The sequence below is a fragment of the Lepidochelys kempii genome, chromosome 7, assembly GCF_965140285.1.
Source record: "Lepidochelys kempii isolate rLepKem1 chromosome 7, rLepKem1.hap1, whole genome shotgun sequence".
Classification (NCBI taxonomy): domain Eukaryota; kingdom Metazoa; phylum Chordata; order Testudines; family Cheloniidae; genus Lepidochelys; species Lepidochelys kempii.
Genome location: NC_136386.1, coordinates 111,088,165 through 111,112,264, shown reverse-complemented (window position 1 = coordinate 111,112,264; position 24,100 = coordinate 111,088,165). Strand labels below are relative to the sequence as shown.

Genomic DNA, 24,100 nt, shown 5'->3' with positions numbered 1-24,100 from the left:
GTAGCAGCTGTGGCTTGCTTCAGAGACACTTGGGACAGTTGCGACGAAGTCATCCATCCCTTTTCATGTGGGGTGTGGTCCATTATTCAGGATTTGGCCTTGAGAACTTAAACACTGAAAAGCTAATTGTGCCAGCCAGCTCACTCTTATTTTTCTTTGTTTGAGACTTTTCTGATCAATCGTAGCAAACTGCTTTAATGGACAAATATTCATTACTAGTTAAATTGAGCAAGCTAAATTCATTTCACTTATGACCTAAGCTGGATGCGAGTCCAAGTTTCCAAAAGAGCCTTCGCTCATACCAATGTGCAGATTAATTATATGCCTAGCTTCCACCCCCTCTTGCCTTTAAAAGTTTAAATATCTTCATATTCTGCAAAGTAATGGATTCCTGCTGTAATCCATTCACACTATTCTTCCCCTGCCCCCGTATTTTATTGTATAACACCTGTTATGTTTTAAGGCTATACACACATCAAGGTGTAGGGTACAATCTACTCTGTAAAACAAAAAAATGTGCAGCAGCGAGTCTCAGATGTGGGCCCATGACAGGGCTAAAAATAGCAGTCTAGATGTTCCTGCTGGGGCTGAAGCCTGAGCTCTGAGACCCAGGGAGGGGGGTGAGTCTCAGAACCAGGCTCCAGCCTAGCAGGAATGGCTACACTGCTATTTTTAGTCCTGTAGCACAAGCCCTGTGAACCCAAGTTAGTCGACCCAGTCTCTGAGACTTGTTGCTGCAGGTTTTTTGTTTCTTGCAGTGTAGATGTACTCAAAGACCTGTTATTGCTTAGTACAACTTCACCTATTGAACAGGAATATGTGGCACTCTTATAATTGGCTGTCAACATTTCTATGACATATTCCTATTTTAGCAGTGTCTATAACTTTGTCAGATTTATTTACCTCAGGCTGAATTTTTTGGGTGTTTTTAAAGTTTAGAAATCAGTCAGGATGCTTTTTATTTAGAAAAGATTATGTACTATTCTGTCTGGCTTAGTATTTAGGTTTTTTATGTTCTGAGTGCTGTCAATGACAGAAACCCTTCATTGTTAATATCAGACATTTTATAAGACGCTTGTGGTGTGTAACAGAAACTGTGCCAATTGATGCCAATTTGGCACACACAGAAATCCTATTTTAAGATGAACAGAACCTTAAATGATGAAACAACGGGAACTGTCATAACATTAATGGTATGTGAAGATGATGAAAGCTAAAAGTTCTCCTGCAGTTTGACATTCTGCCATTAATTCTACCTCTACCTAGATAGAATTGCCAACCTCAAGTGTGCAAAAATCATGAGTCAGGTCCCACAAATCACAAGAATGGCATAAAAACAATATATTTTGCTTCTTTTTCTTTGCCCTCTGGTTTCTGAGCCTTTAGAGTGTGCTCATTTCATGTTTTCAAGGTTTTTTCTGCACTCATTAAGGCTAGAAACTTTGTGTGGGGTATGTGTGTGAAAAGCTCACAATAAAATCATGAGAGTTGGCAACACTGCCTTGGACATGCAGAGGTCTAAAAATAGCAGGAGGTAAACTCCATCCACCTCACACAAAGCCTGAGTAAATAGCTAATGGTCTGTGGACTGAAATAAGGGCTGTGTACCCTGCATTCACCTCAGATGGGTTTTGTGGCCACTGGATCTGCATGATTGCATGGAAATTGTTTACACAAAATTGCTACCGTTTTTATCTTTTACACATTTAACTTATGTTTTTAGACCAAAGGAAAATATGAAATACTGACTGGAACACTCAAGAGTCCTGATGAAATGGTCGATATGTATGTGGACCTAATTAATAAATACCCCTCTATTATTGCATTAGTAGATCCCCTGAGGAAAGAGGTAAGAGATATTTTGAAAGCTTTTAGATTATGCTTTGGGAAATATATTTTCTAAGGGAAATAAGAAGCCATACATAAACACTCGTGGGTGAAATTCACACCTATCCAGAGGGCCAGTACACCATTTATACACCACCTATATCCTACTTAATCCCCATTCTGAGAGCTTAAGTTGTACAAATGTGATGCATAGGCCATATGTTAACTCTCTGCACAGGCCTTTTGTACTCATCAGGAACCGTGGAAGGAATTTCACTGAGCTTGCATGTGTTTACCAAAAATTAAAACCATAAGGAAAAAGTGGCATTTTTCACTCTCTTGGAGACACACAGAATGAAAATTTATGTCAGACTTCATTCACATGTCCACAAATTGGTAATATGGCCCTTACTTTATATACATTTGACATGACACTTGATAGAAATTAATCCTGATTAGTGTGAGCATAATGCAGATATACAATATATAATGTGTTTTAAAGAATTAAATGAAAATGAAGTTCTGGCAGATTCTACTTGCTAAGCCACTGTCATTTTAATTACACATCCTTTCTTGGGTGCTCATATAGTATTTTAGATACATTGCAAAAGTGAAAAACTACTTGTGAAGCAGGAAAAAAGAATTAGACATAGCTGTACATTCCTAAGAATCATTTAGTAATAAGTTGCTATGATACTATCGCACCAACATTTACACTCATACTGCAATATAAACCTATATTTGACAGTGCTGCTCAACAGCATTAAAAGGAGTGGTAGAACCACATAGAATTAACTGGAGTTGTCATAAATATAAAGGGAAGGGTAAACCCCTTTGAAATCCCTCCTGGCCAGGGGAAAGCTCCTCTCACCTGTAAAGGGTTAAGAAGCTAAAGGTAACCTCGCTGGCACCTGACCAAAATGACCAATGAGGAGACAAGATACTTTCAAAAGCTGGGAGGAGGGAGAGAAACAAAGGGTCTGTGTCTGTCTGTAGTCGTTTTGGCCGGGGACAGAACAGGAATGGAGTCTTAGAACTTTTAGTAAGTAATCTAGCTAGGTATGTGTTAGATTATGATTTCTTTAAATGGCTGAGAAAAGAATTGTGCTGAATAGAATAACTATTTCTGTCTGTGTATCTTTTTTGTAACTTAAGGTTTTGCCTAGAGGGGTTCTCTATGTTTTGAATCTAATTACCCTGTAAGATATCTACCATCCTGATTTTACAGGGGGGATTTCTTTATTTCTGTTTACTTCTATTTTTTATTAAAAGTCTTCTTGTAAAACACTGAATGCTTTTTCATTGTTCTCAGATCCAAGGGTTTGGGTCTGTGGTCACCTATGCAAATTGGTGAGGCTTTTTATCCAACATTCCCCAGGAAAGGGGGGGTGCAAGTGTTGGGAGGATTGTTCATTGTTCTTAAGATCCAAGGGTCTGGGTCTGTAGTCACCTAGGCAAATTGGTGAGGCTTTTTACCAAACCTTGTCCAGGAAGTGGGGTGCAAGGTTTTGGGAAGTATTTTGGGGGGAAGGACGCGTCCAAACAGCTCTTCCCCAGTAACCAGTATTAGTTTGGTGGTGGTAGCGGCCAGTCCAAGGATAACGGATGTAATATTTTGTACCTTGGGGAAGTTTTGACCTAAGCTGGTAAAGATAAGCTTAGGAGGTTTTTCATGCAGGTCCCCACATCTGTACCCTAGAGTTCAGAGTGGGGGAGGAACCTTGACATGGTGGCACAGTGGTGGGATTAACCTGAAATCATTTTGAGATCCAGTTGAGATTTTTTGAACTAGAAATACAGATTTTAAAAAGGAATTTTTAGGAAGTCCAGAAAGCAGCTTTGAAACTGAAAGCAGCTTGGTTTCTCTCTGCTTTGTGGCCAAGCAGAGACAAAAGGGGATTATCTTGTGAATTGCAGGTTTTCTTTGCCTGGAGGCAGGGTACTTAACTCCTGCAGGGAAATTCACAGTCTTCCAACCCAGAGGTTTTTTTTTTCTTTTCTTCCTAAAAGTAAATAGGGGGTGTGTGCTCTACCCATTTGCCTGGAGACAAAAGTGGCAGGGTTTTTTTTAGGATTTTGATTATTTTTTGTTTTACAAGGAGCACAGGTTTGAAAAGAAATTTTTTTTTCTTTGGGCTGGGTAAGCAGGTTTCCAAGTAGTTGGAGGTTTTTTGCTTTAATTTGGGCCCAGAGCAGAGACAAGGGAATTGTCTTTTTCTGTAGGCTGACAATCACTATCAGAGAATAGGTATTCTATTCCAGCACAGCAAAATTTTACAGCCAAGTTTTGTTTGTTTATTTCTAAACTTCGGGTGTAAAGTTAGTTAAAAACAGAGAGGTTAGAATGGCCAAATCCTCAGCTCGACTACAGCTGGAATTAGCCAAATTTCAGGCTAAGGAAAAACAAAGGGAACATGAAAGACAGATAGAACTCATGCGGCTGGAGAAGGAGGTACAGGAGGCTGCCCACAAGAGGGAAATGGAGGCAAGGAAGCATGTGGAGGAGATGGAGAGGATAAAGGCCCAGCAGAATATACCAACAAACCCTAGCAATCCTTCTCCAGGTACCACTTCCCATCCCAGAAAGTTCCCCACCTACAAGGCAGGTGATGATACTGAGGCCTTCTTAGAAAACTTCGAAAGGGCCTGCCTTGGGTACAACATCTCTACTGACGAATACATGGTAGAGCTGAGGCCGCAGCTCAGTGGACCCTTAGCTGAGGTGGCAGCTGAAATGCCTAAAGAACATATGAACAAGTATGAACTGTTTAAATCCAAGGCGAGAGTCAGAATGGGGATAACACCCGAGCAGTCTCGTCGGAGGTTCCGAGCCCTAAGGTGGAAACCAGACATGTCATTTACCCGACATGCCTACCACATTGTGAAACATTGGGATGCCTGGATATCAGGAGCAAGTGTTGAATCTCCAGTAAATTTGCCCTTCCTAATGCAAATGGAACAATTCTTAGAGGGTGTTCCTGAGGAAATAGAAAGATACATCCTAGATGGGAAACCCAAAACTGTAATCGAGGCAGGAGAGATTGGAGCCAGATGGGTGGAGGTGGCAGAGAAGAAGAAAACTGGTCGCAGTTGGAGCGGAGACCAGAAGGGACCACCCCAGACCACACCCTATTACCGGGGGCCGCCCAAAGCCCCACCTACCTCCCAAAGAACCCTCCAGACCCCTTATCGTCCCACCACCCCGTTCTCCAGCAACCCACCTCGCCCCGGTGACCTGTCTGCTGGACGATGTTTTAAATGTAACGAGCTGGGGCATGTAAAGGCCAACTGCCCCAAGAACCCCAACAGATTACAGTTCATTGCACCGGAATCACACCAGAGGTCCACAGGCCCAGATACCTCCCAGATACCCTTGGAGCGGAGGGAAACTGTGAGTGTGGGCGGGAAAAAGGTCACCGCGTGGAGGGACACCGGAGCACAAGTGTCAGCTATCCATGCTTCCTTAGTGGACCCCAATTTAATCAACCCAGAGATCCAAGTGACGATTCAACCCTTCAAGTCCAACTCTTTCAATTTGCCTACAGCCAAGTTGCCTGTCCAGTACAAGGGCTGGTCAGGAATGTGGACTTTTGCAGTCTATGATGATTATCCCATCCCCATGCTGTTGGGGGAAGACTTGGCCAATCACGTGAAGCAGGCCAAGAGGGTGGGAACGGTCACCCGCAGCCAGGCTAAACAAGCCGTGGGGCCTAGCTCTGTTCCGGAAACTTCTATCAGGGCCCGGTCAGAGGTGATGGACCCGGACCCCAGGCCAATGTCTGCAACAGCAGTAGTGGATCCAGTCCCAGAGACCCAGACGGAACCAGTCCCAGAACCGGAACCAGCCAAACAACCAACACCAGATCCCGTGCCAGCACTGAATCCAGTACTTGCAACCTCAACACCAGAGGGCCCCACCGAACCTGAACTGGCAGCAGCCGATAACCCTACACAAGAGGCTCAGCCGGAGCCTGAATCCCAACATAGTGCACCAGCGGAGAGCGGTTCACAGTCAACAGAAACAGCTCCATCCCCTATATCGCTTCCAGAGGGACCAAGCCTATGTCCCCAATCCAAGGAGGAACTGATGTCTCCAACATCAAGGGAACAGTTCCAGACCGAACAGGAAGCAGATGAAAGCCTCCAGAGAGCGTGGACGGCGGCACGGAGCAACCCACCGCCTCTCAGCTCTTCTAATCGATCCAGGTTTGTTGTAGAAAGAGGACTTTTATACAAGGAAACTCTTTCTGGGGGACACCAGGAAGACTGGCATCCTCAGAGACAGTTGGTAGTTCCAACTAAATACCGGGCCAAGCTCTTGAGCTTAGCCCATGATCACCCTAGTGGCCATGCTGGGGTGAACAGGACCAAAGACCGTTTGGGGGGGTCATTCCACTGGGAGGGAATGGGCAAGGATGTTTCTACCTATGTCCAGTCTTGTGAGGTGTGCCAAAGAGTGGGAAAACCCCAAGACCAGGTCAAAGCTCCTCTCCAGCCACTCCCCATCATTGAAGTTCCATTTCAGCGAGTAGCTGTGGATATTCTGGGTCCTTTTCCGAAAAAGACACCCAGAGGAAAGCAGTACATACTGACTTTCATGGATTTTGCCACCCGATGGCCGGAAGCAGTAGCTCTAAGCAACACCAGGGCTAAAAGTGTGTGCCAGGCACTAGCAGACATTTTTGCCAGGGTAGGTTGGCCCTCCGACATCCTCACAGATGCAGGGACTAATTTCCTGGCAGGAACTATGAAAAACCTTTGGGAAGCTCATGGGGTAAATCACTTGGTTGCCACTCCTTACCATCATCAAACAAATGGCATGGTGGAGAAGTTTAATGGAACTTTGGGGGCCATGATACGTAAATTCATAAATGAGCACTCCAATGATTGGGACCTAGTATTGCAGCAGTTGCTCTTTGCCTACAGAGCTGTACCACATCCCAGTTTAGGGTTTTCCCCATTTGAACTTGTATATGGCCGTGAGGTTAAGGGGCCATTGCAGTTGGTGAAGCAGCAATGGGAGGGATTTACACCTTCTCCAGGAACTAACATTCTGGACTTTGTAGCCAACCTACAAAACACCCTCCGAACCTCTTTAGCCCTTGCTAGAGAAAACTTACAGGATGCTCAAAAAGAGCAAAAAGCCTGGTATGATAAACATGCCAGAGAGCGTTCCTTCAAAGTAGGAGACCAGGTCATGGTCTTAAAGGCGCTCCAGGCCCATAAAATGGAAGCATCGTGGGAAGGGCCATTCACGGTCCAGGAGCGCCTGGGAGCTGTTAATTATCTCATAGCATTCCCCACCTCCAACCGAAAGCCTAAGGTGTATCATATTAATTCTCTAAAGCCCTTTTATTCCAGAGAATTAAAGGTTTGTCAGTTTACAGCCCAGGGAGGAGACGACGCTGAGTGGCCTGAAGGTGTCTATTACGAAGGGAAATGTGCTGGTGGTGTGGAAGAGGTGAACCTCTCCATGACCCTTGGGCGTATGCAGCGACAGCAGATCCAGGAGCTGTGCACTAGCTACGCGCCAACGTTCTCAGCCACCCCAGGACTGACTGAACGGGCATACCACTCCATTGACACAGGTAATGCTCACCCGATTAGGGTCCACCCTTACCGGGTGTCTCCTCAAGCTAAAACTGCTATAGAACGGGAGATCCAGGATATGTTACAGATGGGTGTAATCCGCCCCTCTGAAAGTGCATGGGCATCTCCAGTGGTTCTAGTTCCCAAACCAGATGGGGAAATACGTTTTTGCGTGGACTACCGTAAGCTAAATGCTGTAACTCCCCAGACAACTATCCAATGCCACGCACTGATGAACTATTAGAGAAACTGGGACGGGCCCAGTTCATCTCTACCTTGGACTTAACCAAGGGGTACTGGCAGGTACCGCTAGATGAATCTGCCAAGGAAAGGTCAGCCTTCATCACACATCTCGGGCTGTATGAATTTAATGTACTCCCTTTCGGGCTGCGAAATGCACCCGCCACTTTCCAAAGACTTGTAGATGGTCTCCTAGCGGGATTAGGAGAATATGCAGTCGCCTACCTTGACGATGTGGCCATATTTTCGGATTCCTGGGCAGACCACCTGGAACATCTACAAAAAGTCCTTGAGCGCATAAGGGAGGCAGGACTAACTGTTAAGTCTAAGAAGTGTCAAATAGGCCTAAACAGAGTGACTTACCTTGGACACCAGGTGGGTCAAGGAACTATCAGCCCCCTACAGGCCAAAGTGGATGCTATCCAAAAGTGGCCTGTCCCAAAGTCAAAGAAACAGGTTCAATCCTTCTTAGGCTTGGCCGGTTATTACAGACGATTTGTACCGCACTACAGCCAAATCGCTGCCCCACTGACAGACCTAACCAAAAAGAAACAGCCAAATGCTGTTCAGTGGACCGGAAAGTGTCAGAAGGCCTTTAACAAGCTTAAAGCGACACTCATGTCTGACCCTGTACTAAGGGCCCCAGACTTTGACAAACCGTTCCTAGTAACCACAGATGCATCCGAGCGTGGTGTGGGAGCAGTTTTAATGCAGAAAGGACCTGATCAAGAACTCCACCCTGTAGTGTTTCTCAGCAAAAAACTGTCTGAGAGGGAAAGCAACTGGTCAGTCACTGAAAAAGAATGTTATGCTATTGTCTACGCTCTGGAAAAGCTACGCCCATATGTTTGGGGACGACGTTTCCACCTGCAAACCGACCATGCTGCACTAAAGTGGCTTCACACCGTCAAAGAAACTAACAAAAAACTTCTTCGGTGGAGTTTAGCTCTCCAAGATTTTGATTTCGACATCCAACACATCTCAGGAGCTTCTAACAAAGTGGCTGATGCACTCTCCCGTGAAAGTTTCCCAGAATCAACTGGTTAAAATCGTCCTTGAGATGTGGAAAATATTGTTAGTCTTTATGTACTTGGTAGTATATTTAGAGATGCATGTGTCTTATTAACTCTGTTTTCCTAGAGCTCCAGGAAGAAATCCCAGCCAGTGTTTCACCCTAGCTGAGATTTGGGGGGCGTGTCATAAATATAAAGGGAAGGGTAAACCCCTTTGAAATCCCTCCTGGCCAGGGGAAAGCTCCTCTCACCTGTAAAGGGTTAAGAAGCTAAAGGTAACCTCGCTGGCACCTGACCAAAATGACCAATGAGGAGACAAGATACTTTCAAAAGCTGGGAGGAGGGAGAGAAACAAAGGGTCTGTGTCTGTCTGTAGTCGTTTTGGCCGGGGACAGAACAGGAATGGAGTCTTAGAACTTTTAGTAAGTAATCTAGCTAGGTATGTGTTAGATTATGATTTCTTTAAATGGCTGAGAAAAGAATTGTGCTGAATAGAATAACTATTTCTGTCTGTGTATCTTTTTTGTAACTTAAGGTTTTGCCTAGAGGGGTTCTCTATGTTTTGAATCTAATTACCCTGTAAGATATCTACCATCCTGATTTTACAGGGGGGGTTTCTTTATTTCTATTTACTTCTATTTTTTATTAAAAGTCTTCTTGTAAAACACTGAATGCTTTTTCATTGTTCTCAGATCCAAGGGTTTGGGTCTGTGGTCACCTATGCAAATTGGTGAGGCTTTTTATCCAACATTTCCCAGGAAAGGGGGGGGTGCAAGTGTTGGGAGGATTGTTCATTGTTCTTAAGATCCAAGGGTCTGGGTCTGTAGTCACCTAGGCAAATTGGTGAGGCTTTTTACCAAACCTTGTCCAGGAAGTGGGGTGCAAGGTTTTGGGAAGTATTTTGGGGGGAAGGACGTGTCCAAACAGCTCTTCCCCAGTAACCAGTATTAGTTTGGTGGTGGTAGCGGCCAGTCCAAGGATAACGGATGTAATATTTTGTACCTTGGGGAAGTTTTGACCTAAGCTGGTAAAGATAAGCTTAGGAGGTTTTTCATGCAGGTCCCCACATCTGTACCCTAGAGTTCAGAGTGGGGGAGGAACCTTGACAGGAGTATATTAACATTAGATTTAACTACCAATAAAATCAAAATTAGAAGAGACAAATGGATTTGGCCAATAAATTATAATTAAGTGGAATATTAAATATGATATTAAGATTTATATGGATGAAAGGGACAGATTTTATACATTTAAATATCAATAGTTTTATCATTGTTTCTAATTATGTTAATATATAGGTTTGCTATATTTCAAAAAGACAAAAACCCAACTATAGCCATGGAAACATATTTTCCACTGTTCTGCAGCCACATAATTTAATGTGGAATCTATCCTTCGGAGCAGAATTGTGCACCAAATCCCTAAGCTTTCATTTAAAAACAATGTAGCTTTCTAGCCTTCATGCTTATGAAGAAAGCCTTAAAAATGTGAACCAAGGGTAAACCAATGCAATGTTGTCTTCCTGAATCTGCCCATAGCCTGAAACAATAGCTCTGAGAGGAGTGAACTGCCCCATTCATCTCAATGAGTTGACTCTGAAACCTAAAGCTGACCATTTAAATATGAACGTTTAAAACAATTTCATTGCTGATCATCCTAGCAGAAATGTATAGCTAGCTTTGCTTCTCTCAAAGTTCTAAACTGATTCACGCCCTTCCCAAGGTGCCAGAAGCCCAGATTGTTCCTTAGCTGCCGAAACTTCCGACTTCCCCTGACAGCTGCTGTGATGAAGTTACATGCTTTCAATATAGAAATCTGCAGAATATCAAAAATTGAATATGGGGCAGCTTAAAATAGTTCACTATTTAACAAAAACGAATGACCAAGCTTATTCACAACACAGCTTTTCCACAAACATTTGAGCATTTTAGAATTATCACTAATCTGGACCCATTTCCTCTGTTCATTCTTATACAGCAAAACACTTTAGTGAGTGCTTAACTTTAGGCATGTGCTTAAGTGCCATTATCTTCAATGTGACTTAAGCATGTGCTTAAATGCTTTGCTGAATTGGAGCCCCACATAGTGCAAATTTCTAATTACAGATACAGATTCTGTGTGATTGGTAGAGCAAGAATTATGAACTGAGGAAATTCACAAACCTCAAATACATCTGAGAATTTTACCATCTATTCAGAGATAATTTGTGAACAGAAAAAAGGCAAACTTTATTTGCTGTTCTCTCTGAGTCTGACTGCAGCTCTTATCTTCCTGTCTTGATACATGTCATCAGGCCGATTATATGGCTACTTCCTGTTTCACTATTTCATATTTAAATGAGATATGGATTTTAAAATAAATAATTTCTAGCTATTTAGCCATATTTTATATTGGATCAAGTGCCTGGAAACTATTTTATATTCCATTAGTTTTCCTTTAATCCAAGTCTGCAGGAGTGTAATCTGGGTAGCAGACACCTACATTCAATTCATTTTGCAGTAATATATTAGCTGATGCTTTTTACCTGTGACTAGCTCTCTTTTTGCCTTTAGCAAAATCCCTACAGCCAAACAAAATGCCAGTGATATATTTGATTTGTGTCCTCTAATAAAAATAATTTCTCTGTGTGAATGATAGCCCTGGGGCGAAATCCTGGTCCCACTGAAGTCAATGGCTGCTTTGCCATCAACGTTACTGAGGTCAAGATTTCACACTTGGTGTTCCCTGTGCCCCCCCCCCACCACCTTATTTTCACCCCTCAACGTTTTTTTTTATTGTTTTTCTAAATTTGTCCTTTAAACAACTAATTATTTACTTTACTGTTTATCCAGGATGGCCAGCAATGGAGCAATATATGTAATGCTGTTGGTTCCAGATGTTATTTGATTGCAGAAGATGCAGCCAAAAGTATTTCTAAACTTGTGGAGGATCAAAATATAAACGTACCAAAATGCAGTGGCCTTATAATAAAATATACAAATCAAACCAAGATATCTGACCTCACTGAACTTACCCGACTTCTAGATGGTGAGTAGTGGGAAAGTCTGAATTTCAAATGAATACATAAGACAGCTACACCTATGCAATCTATAAATATGTAATATTTTACATTTAAATACAGCAGTTGACAGTTTAGGATGTGCTTGTTAAAAGAAATTAAAACTCATGGCTTGATTGCCAAATATATTTAGGAGTTCATATATTCTGAAAATATTTAAGGAATCCTTATAATATATTTCAGTGCTTCAAATGCACCTGAGTGATACTGTGCCTGTCTTAAATGTGTATGTATTTTCAAGCTATGGCTAAACTTTATATATTCAGACACCAGAACTGAAAAAGAAACATACAAACAAAAGCTGAACTGGAGGAAGCTGAAATGTTACGTGTAACAAACAAAACCAGATTAGACTACATTTGTGGACCCGATAGATAAATTAATGATTCTCTGTTATTGACCCTTGGTCATTACTGTATGTAATGCTTATGGGGGGGGGGGGGAGAGGAGTTACATTTGTCAATATCTTATTTTGTTCTTTATAGGTTCCCAGAGACTTTATGATGGATACGTTTTTATATATCTAACTGTTCCCATCCTCCCTAAAATAAAACAAAATAAAAAACCACCATGTCAAAAATCAATGAACAGTGAGCTTTAGGATTTAAATCACACCAGGTGGGAGGGCTGCTTTTCATAGTGAAGAGAAATCACTTCTGCTATGCTAGAGAATACATTTAGAATTAGAATACAGTACCTAGAACCCCATTCTACCATCTGGAATACATTGCCAGAATGATCAGCTCAGCCTGTAGTAGTTATAAGAATTCGAGCACAGATGCTCCGTCTCACCTTAGCCAGGCTGAAAGGAAATAGTTTTAACAAAGTAAAAAGAGAAATAATAAAAATGCAGACAGGTATTATATTGCAACAGTTAAACTGATGTTATTGTGTACTTTTCTATTAGGAGGGCATTTACTCCATCTTTCCCCTATTTGTATTTAACCTCAGAGTGAGCCAAAGGACTTAATGTATAAAAAGTGAAATCTATATTTTTGTGAAATATATCAAATATTTACTAATGAAGGTTAAAAACTCTTATTATATAGGTCAAAAACATATTGCCATATTAGGAAGTCCAGCTGGAGAATCTTCTGATGATAGCCTTGTAGATCTGGTATGTATTGAAAGCTGTTCAGTTGCAGAATTGCTAAACCATTGCTTTTATCATGAACTGGTATTTAGGAGAAAGGCTGTCTGTGTTTGAGAAAGGCATATAACCTATTAAAAGGGGTTTTTTCCTTAGAAAGTCACCTTTTACAGAGAGTTGATCTTTGAACTTTTATTATTTTTAAAAGCAAGAAAATAGCCAAAGCAGGATAAAGAGAACATACTTAAGTGTGTATTATCTATTTGCTTGCATTAGTCTGTAAAAATGTAAATGAATTACTGAAATTATATCTGAGTAGTAATAACCATCTTGTATAGTACATCTTAGCTCTGATAGTCTGTTTGTATTGACATTGCATTTGCAAATAAAGTTTCATTTCTTATGATAGTGATAATTAGTGTGCAACTCCAACTATACATTTAACTAAAGGAAGGTTTTATTCCCACAGAGAAAGATGAGAAGTATTGTGAGTAGGGGTTTACTTTAGGACACCAAATTAAATAACTAGGAAGAAAGTGACTTCATTGCTAAACCGTGGAATTTTAAAATATGCACTTTTTTTGTCCTAAGGCTGTTGGCCTGGGTGCCAGGTTTATCAAGTTGGGAGGTCTTTCCCGTGGAGAAAGGGTGACCAAATACAACCGCCTTCTTGCGATAGAGGAAGAACTGGCCAAGAACGGAACACTGCGTATGAGCTTCTTTCTTACTTGTTTTCAGCTTGCAATGAATAAGAGAACAAAGATTGGAGGAGGAATGATTGAAACTGCTCCACGGGAGGGAAAAGGAATGAAAAGACTATAAATAAGCAATGACAAAAAACTAGGATGGCACTTGCCACAACGTATATTGTTGTCCTAATGGATTATCTGTTTACCTGAATGTTAAAATAGTCCCCTTCTTGAGGAGTAGCCTACATCACATTTTGCAGCAGAATTAATTGGTTAGAATCTTCAAGCACATGTTGGCAAAAATAAGATAAAAATTAAATTAAATTAAGGTTTCTCCTCACAGAAAATTTTAGTCAAAAGCAGATGTGTCGCCACCATAGCTTCAGTTTACAACCCATTTCACAGTAATATTCTTTACAAAAACTATGCTGAGAAAGTTCAGGTTGCATGAATAAGCACTCAAGTCAGGAAATGCTAATGTTAAGGATGCATGTGCAACGTTAGCTGTGCTCCTTATAAAGAACAGGAGTACTTGCAACACCTTAGAGACTAACAAATTTATTAGAGCATAAGCTTTTGTGAGCTACAGCGGATGCATCTGATGAAGTGAGCTGTAGCTCACGAAAACTTATGCTCTAATAAATTTGTTAGTCTCTAAGGTGTTGCAAGTACTCCTTTTCTTTTTACGGATACAGACTAACACGGCTGCTACTCTGAAACCTGTGCTCCTTATATGTACCAGGATGAATGACATGGCCTGCATCTTCTCTCACTCCAGTTTTATGCTGGTATAACTTCACTAACTTCAGTGGAGTCACTCCTGATTTTTACCTGTGTAAGTGAGAGAATAAAAGCCCCAAACCTTTAACCCTTTGATAGCGTATTATTTCTTGCATATCTCAGATTTTTTTCATACAACTTTATATTCACATGTGTAGCATGTAATATATTTTCATTCTTTTATACTTACACTAACTCTAGATTTTTCTTATAGTCTAAGACATGTATAACTGTCAACAACCATGTATTCTACATGTTCTGTTACAAGTGTAATAGCCTTCCTTATGTTCAATTCAGAGGGTGAGGCAGCTAAAGGAACACAGCCCGTTTAATTTTTTTTTTTTGGTAAATAAAATGTTTACCTATTATTAACACTTCAGATTATTAATATATATATATATACACACACACACACACACACACTACTTACTTTCCCTACCACCACCACCATTTTTTGCATTGGTCTTGGTTAGGACTATGAAAAAAAAAAATCTATGAAATCAGTTTACTTTACACATATGTTAAAACTGTAACAACTAACAGCAATATAGTAATACAATAGCCCACATATAAGTTCACCATGTCCATGTTACTAGGAAAGAGACTTAGCTGAACGTGCATGTGTAGCACAACCTTTCTTAGGTGCATTTCAAGTGACGGGGCACATAACTACAGCGGTATGAACTTAACTGGCTCATCAGTACTTTAGTATGCAGTACTTTAGTACACTAAAAAAAAAATACCAAGCACTGACAAATGTTTAAAAATACACCTCAAACTTCAGCAGTTTCTTGCAGATAACACTGCTCTAGCTGTAATAAACCCAAGTAGCAAAGTCCACATCCACCTCTAACTACTCCCGTCTCCACATAGAAGGGATGGGCCTATCACTATGCCCTGAAGATTAACAAAGTCAGGCTGTTATGGACCAAGGTTCTGATCCTGCAACCAACAGTGTACTGGTGAACTGCTACACCTGCATTTAGCCCCATTAGACTCTAAGGGCCAGATTGCGGAAAGTATTTAGGCACCTAAAGATGCAGATAGGTGACTAGTGGGTTTTTCAGAAGTGCCAAGGCATCTAGGAGTTAGGTACCCTGCCACTTTTAAAAATCCCATTAAGCACCTATCAGCATCTCTAGGCACCTTAATACCTTTAACAATCTGGCCTAGCTTCTCTGTCAGTTGCAGATCAGTCCCAAGGGAGGTAGTGAGTTTTCATTCATATTAAAACTGTGTACTTATGTAAATTAAGCATAATACATGCATCATTTGGGATTATATTTTTTAAATCTAATGTAGTGTCTGCAAATTTGTTTAGAACAATCAAGGAACTTTTTTTCCATTGCAGGTTCAGGAGAAAACCATGAATTTGTTGATTTTGCTGAAGAGGCAGAAACAGCGGAAGAACTTCTCGATGCACTCCCTCCCATAGAGCAGGACTCATGGCCTTCACAGCATTCTCAGCCTCTGCTGGCCCAGGACCAAAATCCTGTTTCCTTATGTGGTAGTACACTGCATCTCAACGAGGCTACCAAGATGGACCCATCAATATTTCCTTAATGACAGTTTGGCACTAAGTTGATATCAAAGGTCTAGTCCATCAAGGTGCTGAGCATCCTCAGCTCTCATTAAAGTTAATAGGAGTTGAAGGTGCTCAGCACCACACAGGATTGGATCCTAAATTTTGAGTTTTAGGTTCTGATGATGCCATTAGGTCTGTGAGGAGGTTAATCATGTGCTTGTGTGGAACCCTACTTAAGTTTCCACATGGTTGCAAGGGGTTCCCCCTTGTGCCAATGCAATAAGGCGAGAGCTCTAGTGAATTCTCAGTGAACCAAACTTCAATTGTTTGATTGCCATTAATTCTACCGTTACATCTACCTAACAATAAACTATTTTTAAATGCCTGAAGTTCAGCATTACTTTGTTTTCATTCAAACGCATCCTATTTTGATAGTTTTTGTACCTGTGCATGTTTTATTAGTCTCTAATTCTGCTGTATCTGCTACACCTTGTATTTAGCTGTGACATGCTGAGTACTTTCCCAGACTGAGAAGAGCTCTGTGTAAGCTCAAATGTATGTCTCTCTCACCAACAGAAGTTGGTATAATAAAAGATATTACTTCCCACTCACCCTGTCTCTATAATTCTGCTATAAGACACTGCACTACTAAAATAGGGGTTTATATTTCTTTGTATATATTTTAGCCAGGGTAAATTTGTAACACAAAATAATCCTACACAGTAAGTCATTTCTTATTTTAGATATTCTATAACACTTACCTGAAGATACTTTGTGTGGGATTTTCAAAAACTGCTCCACAATGACCTATCTCTGCTCCCACTGACTTTAGTAGAAACAGAGTTAGGCCAGTAGGGAGAAGTTTTTGAAAATCTTACCCATCATCTGCAAAACAAGATTTTGGAGTACTGGATGTTTTAACAGCATTATTTTCTCTCAACTCTGCATAACTATATTTACTTTTTAAACAATAACAGTCTATTCATTTTAAAATGATCCTTAAGGTTTATATATAAGAACAACAAACTATGGACAAGTAATAAGCAAACATTTTATGAAAACAAAGAAACTTGGCTGTTATGCTATTTCATCACACAACACATCCTCAACACCTCTCATCAGCCTGGTGTACATCAGGAATTTTGTCCTGATTTGAGCAATTGATGGCCAGTTACATCAGTGTAAACCCCAAGTGTAGACAAAAAGAGCTGCACTTTGCACAGGTAGAAGAGGTTACCCCATTTTCAAGTAAGGAATAACAATAACAAGATTTCATAGTGTTTGGGAAATTGTCAGTAAGATTTTTTAATAAGCAACAGTGAAAAGATAAATAATTTATATCAGTGTAACAGAAATAGTTTACATAAAAAGAAGTATTCTTTAAAAAAAACCTTCTGTTTTAGGATAGCTTGCGGTTAACATATACAGCAGCAGTAATAATTTGAGGAAAAATACATTTATAAAATTTTACATTTTAAATTCAGTGTAAGCAAACAGATACCTAAGTGTAAAATTAACTACTAAAAAACCCACAGAAATGTAGATCTACAATAAAGTGACAAATTTCCCCAAATTTAGGAAATACATTGAGTTAACTAATTAGATCAACCCCAAGATTTGCTTCGCAAACATGCCAAAAAAAAAAAAAAAAAAGCACAACCACCACATTCATGACTATCATTTTCTTTCTAAAAGAGAAGCACCAGACAGCTCCATGCAAAGCCAAGCTAACAAACTGAACATATTCATCCTTTTCAATAGTTAAAATACTATCACTGTTTCTTATGGGCATTAAAAAAAACTCCAACAGTGCATTCAGGTATATTACCACTCAACATCAGTAACACCAATCTTCAGTTTAAGTTAAAAAATAAATCCCTGATTACATTTGTTTGTTCAATGTAGTCGACAAGTAGAGTGAAATATTGTGCTGATTTTTAAAAATGTCTATGGAATGGGGATTGGTAGTGAAGAGTAAGTTATATACCTGTAGCTCTATCTTCATGGGAGAGAAGGGCCTTGATAAAATGTGGTACTTGTGTTATCACATGATAACACAACTCATGCCACCACAGTATAAGGCTTACAAGAATCATGTTGTAAGTTTGTGCATTAGTAATACTGGACCTGCTCTTGAAGTCAATGGGAGCTCTGAGTGCAGATCAATTGCAAGACTGACAGAGAGGCCCAATCCTGTATACATTTACTCACAGGAGTCCAGTAAAATTTATTATTTATTACAGTAGCCCCAAGAGGCTCCAACCAACTTCAGATCCCCACTGTGCTGGGTGCTGTCTGTGCCCAGAAAAGTTTACAATCCAAACAGACAAGATGGACAGAAGTTGGGAGAACAAAACGGGGAACTGAGGCACAGAAAAATTAAGTGATTTGCTCAACAACATATAGGAAGCTGTGTCAGAGCTGGGAACAGAATCCAGATCTCCTAAGTCCCAACCCAGTGCATTAACCACAGGCCCATCCTTCATCTTCAACTCAAAAGGATTTACATTTACTTCAGCGGGAGTTAGCTCATTAAAGCCAAACTACAATGGACTCCTATGCATAAGGATTATTTACATGTCTAATGATGTGCAGGAATGTATTGTCACACTGTGATCCAGTAAAGGGGGAGTGGAAATGTCTTCATAGGCACAGCTTTTCAGGATTGGGCCTTGTTCATTATTTTCCTATTCCCATTCTATATTGAGGACCTTATTCCATTGAAATCAATAGGAGTCTTTCCATTGATTACAATGGAAGTGGGATCAGAACTTAACAGAGTTTCAATTCCCACAGGCTAAGGAAGCATCAGTTTAATATTCTAAATTTAGAAACAGTTACCAAAACTCCTGGTACCAAACTGGCAAACTGCACTGCCTGTTTTCACTGCTCATGTCAACTGTTTACTGGAGAGACCATTTCACGTTTGTGCTTTAAAATGATTTAAAATAGCTTGTGTGAAGATGTTAGTGAGGAGGAGATCAGTAGAAGCCCTGTATTAAACAGGAATCAAAACATTTTTAAGGCAGTGTCTCAAACTGATTTGTATTGATATTACCCAGTCTAAATGACGAAAGGTACTTCTTTGTGATTACCTACTTAGGGCCTGATCCAAAGCCCACTGAAATCAGAGGGAGGCCTTTCCACTGACTTTAGTGGGCTTTGGATCAGTCCCTTATTGGCTTTTACAAAGTGTCCAGCTAACACACACACACACAAAAAGTGGGATTTTTTTGATAAAATTAAAAAATAATATTGTGAGTAACCTATTATCTAGGAAAATACACATACGAGACCAAAACAAAAAGGGATTTTGAGTTGTATATAGTTATGTAACTTGCTAATGCATATACCAAAACTGCATACAATAGGCCATTTCAGTAAGCTATTACTGAATATACTTCTGAGTGCAGAATATAGCCCTTGCCAATTCACCTAAGCAATTTACACTTACTGAGAAGGACTTCCAAAAATCTCAGCCTTTTGGCATAACAATTAGCAGTTAGAGCTGTCTGAATCTTTTGCTTTATTAACAGTAGTTTCTTTACATAATTGTTTATTTTTTTCTTCTTTCATCCTGTGTTGATTTATGATTTTTTCAAGCATCTGGTCTTTGGTTTGTGCTTCACTGGTGGAAACAGGATCTAAAACTACAATCGATTCCGTTTGATTTTCACGGTTAATAGATTTTCTTGCAAATCCCAAGTAACTAGGTGACCTGGGAAGAAAAGTAGAATAAATAAATACACAGATAAAAGGTTTCTTTATCACATTTTTGGAACAAAAGTGAGCAGAAATGTATTTAAATTATTAGCAGCTTAGATGACCAGGATAGTTGCATTGTACTGACAATGACAGACAAGTATAATAATCAGTTAATATACTAAATACACTATGAATTTAAGAAGTGAGCTAGGAAAATTTAAGTTATACAGCAGCAAACAAGGGCTTTCAGACTATGAAGGAGAACATCATTTTTAAGTGACATTCTCTTTTCTGTGATCTCTCTACATCAGCTCATAGCTGGACCCCAGGTTTTAGGTTCTACATGTCAGTCAGAGAGGTGGCAGTAAATAAAACTCGGGATTTTCACACCATAATCCTGTAGTGAAGTAGGGAGAACGTGGCTTCTTGTCCACAACTGCATTCTGCCCCCTCAAAGAGGATGAACACAGCCTATATGTCCTAAACTCTGCCACATGCTACAGAGGTAGACTGAGATGGTCAGATATTCAAATTTTGCTCACCACTCTGCATCATTCTCAATGTAGAGCACTTCTGACAATCCAGCCATGAGATTCACTAACATGCAGAGGGTAATGAGCCCAGATTCTACACTTTTTGAGATAGGCTAATTCTCTGATAGTTTGCTGTGGGGAGATCCTCACAGGAAGAAGAATATTGTGGGTGCTTGCCTAGGGAGACCACCATGAAGCCAACTGAAAGGACTTGACTACTAGTTTTCTACTAGTGAAGTTACAAGTGTGCAACCCCCTAGTGTAGATAACTGCACCAGTGTAGAATAGGGCTAGCACTGGTATGACTTTGCCTAAATGAGACTACAAAAGGGGTCTACTTGGGGCAGCTACATCCCTGTGACTAGGTAAGCATGGGCAGATGAACTACCTCAGTGCAAAAATCCCTAATGTAGATAACCCCTAGATTCACCAACAAGTTGGTGGCTCTGCTCTCATGAAGAGCTAACTACACATGACTGCTGGGTTCAGCTGCACATGCTTGCCTGGAGCCATTTTTTGTCCATCTCCAACACAATCAGCAATGCAGCTCCAAGCTGCCAGTAAGTGAACTCGAGTTACTGAAAGGAAAAACTAGAATCTACAGAAGGAAAAGAAGTGAACGTGATGGTTCCATCTGTTATGAGCTGCCCTCTCATGTGACTGTCTGAGACAGAAAGACAACAGGGAGAGAGGACACCTGGTTCAGCAACAAACTCAAGCGATGAGATTTCATGGGCTCCTATCGGACAGATAGGGAGGTAGTAAATTCTGCAACCTGAACCGATGCAAGTAAAGTCACAGAAATGGCAAGTTGTACTGAAGGTTTGTATTCTACACCCTAAGAGTGAAATTTCTCATCTGGTTTACGCAAGAGACGAATGTTTTGCATTTACATTTCAAACGACACATGGTTGTTTGCATTTAGTGAAATTCCACGTTCAAGCAACCTTCACAAGCTTCATGTCTAACATAAGAGCTTCAGTACAAGTTAATTAATTCTGAAATTGGCACTAATAGATACAGTTGCAGACTCACTTGAATACAGTCAAAACACACAAAATTAAGAAGGAAAATGCTGCTTATTTTATGCAAATGATGCCTCACTCAAGTATTTTCAGCAAAAATAAGCAAGGTGGGATATTGTGAACATTACAGTGAATGAAACTTTTCAGAGCACTGTAACTACAAGAGGGTTATTTTAGAAAGTGCTACGTCTGAAAAGCTGATTGCCCAACACTATAAAAATGGTCAAAGCCATAAATGCCACGTTCATTTTTATTTCACTTCGGAGGTAACTATCTTTCAAATCTCAACAGCTGGACTATTTAATACAATCTGGTGAATCAAAGTATAATTCTGCACTGGGCTCACAGCAGGGAGTCTGCATTAGTGCGTGGCAGCCATCCAACAACTGATGCACAGCCAAACTGAAGTCTGTTTCACTTACAATAAAAATGGATAAAACTGCAATCATATTTACCACCTTCAAGGACAGAAAAATGAAAGATTTAAATCTGTCGATATAAAATAGTTTAATGGAGAAATCCAGTGATTAAGTCCAGTGTTATATTTTCTAGTGTAAAAGAAGGACTATTCACAATTCATTTTACTAGTATTTCCTTCGTCAAGTCCTTTACACAGCTACACCAGTTTGTCAGGACTGCTGCTAGGGAGGGTTATTGTTTAAATTATAAATCCCATTTATATATCTCACTCGTAACAGTTCAAATACAGCTGAAATTTGGAATGATATAGTTTCAGCCCAAGAGTAAATATAAAGTCATTTTTAAAAAGCGAAGAAAATTCCACGCTTTGTCAAAAAAAAAAAAAAATCAACTTTTATTGCCACAAATAAAGATTGGGAGAGCAATTAGTGCATAATATGGTTAATTGCCTTTAAAATATATTTTACTACAAATCCAACTGACTCAGATATTTACTTCCAGCTCTACACAAAGCATCTTTCCATTCAGAATTTTATTTTGGATGTCAAACTCAAATTATTAGCTGTGCAAATACGTGTTGAAGACTGAAATATTCTCCGAGTTCATATTTACAACAGAATAGTGCAGAAATCCAGACACTATATTTTTCAAAGCGACTAAATGTTTTTAATCTATTATATGAAACCTAAATACATTTTTACAGGACAAACGGTAATATAACTGGCAGTCTAATGCGTCAGCTCCCCGGCAGTTTCGAGCAGGAGTGCTTGTCATTTTAACCCAGAAATACCCACAGTAACACCGTGACACAAGCCAACAAAACAAAGAGTTATGCCTGACGGTCAATCTGAGAAATAGTGGCACTGTTGCTTTTGCAGTAGCTCTGACCTTGGGGGCAGCTGCAGTAAACAGAGCAAACTGAGGACCAGTTCCGTCAGCTCTGATGTGGATTTTCCTTTTCGTCACTGGTTTGCAATGAAACTTCCAGATTATTAAAATCTGGTTTTCTGTTAATTATATCATTTTGTTATAGACATTGAAAGCTAAAGATTCCTAAATTCACGTCTGGACAGAGTCCTGATCGTTTGCAAAAGCACAAGCCCAAAAGGACAACATTAAGAGAGTGAAAAAACACCGTTGAAACATTCATGTTTTGATCCCACAGTTTGATGACATTAACACAATTCTACGCTAACTATGATTTCAGGAGAAACAACCAGGAGTCCTTGTGGCACCCTAGAAACTAATAAATTTAGTTTCTAAAGTGCCACAAGGACTCCTCCTTCTTTCTGCTGATACAGACTAACACGGCTACCACTCTGAAACCTATGCTTTCAGGATTTCCCTATTAATTTACCATATCGAAGCAAAATCCCCTGAAAAGAGTGTTGTCCTCATCCAAAACTAAATATGGTTTGAAGCTTTATGAAAGTTGGGACTAGATTAACATCATATTATGGGACACTGCAGCTTACGCTACCTAGAAACCAAACCTGCGACTCAGGTTCAGGTTTGAGCATTGTTGTAGCTGTGTCGGGCCTGAGAGACAAGCTGGGTGAGGCAATACGTTTAATCGGAGCAATTTCTGTTAGCGAAAGAGAGAAAATTTCCAGCTACTCAGAGCTTGTCTCTAAGGGTATGTCTATACTACCCGCCGGATTGGCGGGCAGAGATCGATCAAGCAGGGGTCGATTTATTGCATCTAGTCTAGACGCGACAAATCAACCCGAGTGCTCTCCCGTCGACTCCAGTGCTCCACCAGGGTGAGAGACGCAGGCAGAGTCAACGGGGAAGCGTCAGCAGTTGACTCACCGCAGTGAAGACACCGCGGTGAATAGATCTAAGTACGTCGACTTCAGCTACGTTATTCACATAGCTGAAGTTGTGTCACTTAGATCGATCCTCCCTCCCATCCAGTATAGACCAGGCCTGAGACTTGGTTTGTCATATCTTTGTCTACTAAGGGTATGTCTACACTACCCGCCGGATTGGCGGATAGTGATCGATCTATCAGGGATCGATTTATCGCGTCTAATGTAGACACGATAAATCGATCCCCGATCGCTCTGCCATCGACTCCTGTAATCCACTGCGGCAAGAGGCGAAAGCGGAGTTGACGGGGAGCAGCAGCAGTCAACCCCAAGCCGTGAGGACGCGAGGTAAGTTGACCTAAGATATGTCAACTTCAGCTACGCTATTCTCTTAGGTGAAATTGCGTACCTTACATCGACTCCCTCCCCAGTGTAGACCAGGCCTAAGAAAAACTTTCCTACAACCTCCCCCAGAAACTAAGGTGAAATTCACTCCTGTACTACAAAACTTAAGGAAATGGGCTGTATGCACAGAACTGAACAGGGGGTCAGTGTTTGTGACATTTATCTCCCTTAATCCACAAGGCTGCAATGCAACTTTCCACAGGCTACTAGTCCAACCTATGTGCTCTTTACAACTCCCTAAACCATGGATTTGGGCCAAATCACAGATCAGTAACCTGTCTCTGTACCCACCTTCATTGACCCTCTTCTGCACCAGGCTATTTAGGGAAGCACAGGCCAACTGTGGCCCTCTACAGAGGTGTGGTAGACATCAGCCTGAGAGTAAATTAA

The 24,100-nt window shown here is 40.6% G+C and overlaps 2 protein-coding genes across 6 annotated transcripts in view; one reads left to right on the top strand and one right to left on the bottom strand.

Annotated features, from left to right (window-relative positions):
• Positions 1-16,418, top strand: part of ENO4 (enolase 4) — a 45,639-nt gene extending 29,221 nt beyond the window's left edge. For both annotated transcript variants that reach the window (XM_073354258.2, XM_073354257.2), the window contains 5 exons: positions 1,724-1,849; positions 11,501-11,696; positions 12,777-12,844; positions 13,409-13,526; positions 15,638-16,418. In XM_073354258.2, the coding sequence (XP_073210359.2) occupies positions 1,724-1,849; positions 11,501-11,696; positions 12,777-12,844; positions 13,409-13,526; positions 15,638-15,849 (720 nt within the window). In that variant the 3' untranslated portion in view covers positions 15,850-16,418. The remainder of the gene's footprint in view (positions 1-1,723; positions 1,850-11,500; positions 11,697-12,776; positions 12,845-13,408; positions 13,527-15,637) is intronic.
• Positions 16,419-17,102: 684 nt separating this feature from the next.
• SHTN1 (shootin 1) overlaps positions 17,103-24,100 on the bottom strand; it is a 92,540-nt gene continuing 85,542 nt past the window's right edge. For all 4 annotated transcript variants that reach the window (XM_073354255.2, XM_073354256.2, XM_073354253.2 and 1 more), the window contains one exon: positions 17,103-19,529. In XM_073354255.2, the coding sequence (XP_073210356.1) occupies positions 19,307-19,529 (223 nt within the window). In that variant the 3' untranslated portion in view covers positions 17,103-19,306. The remainder of the gene's footprint in view (positions 19,530-24,100) is intronic.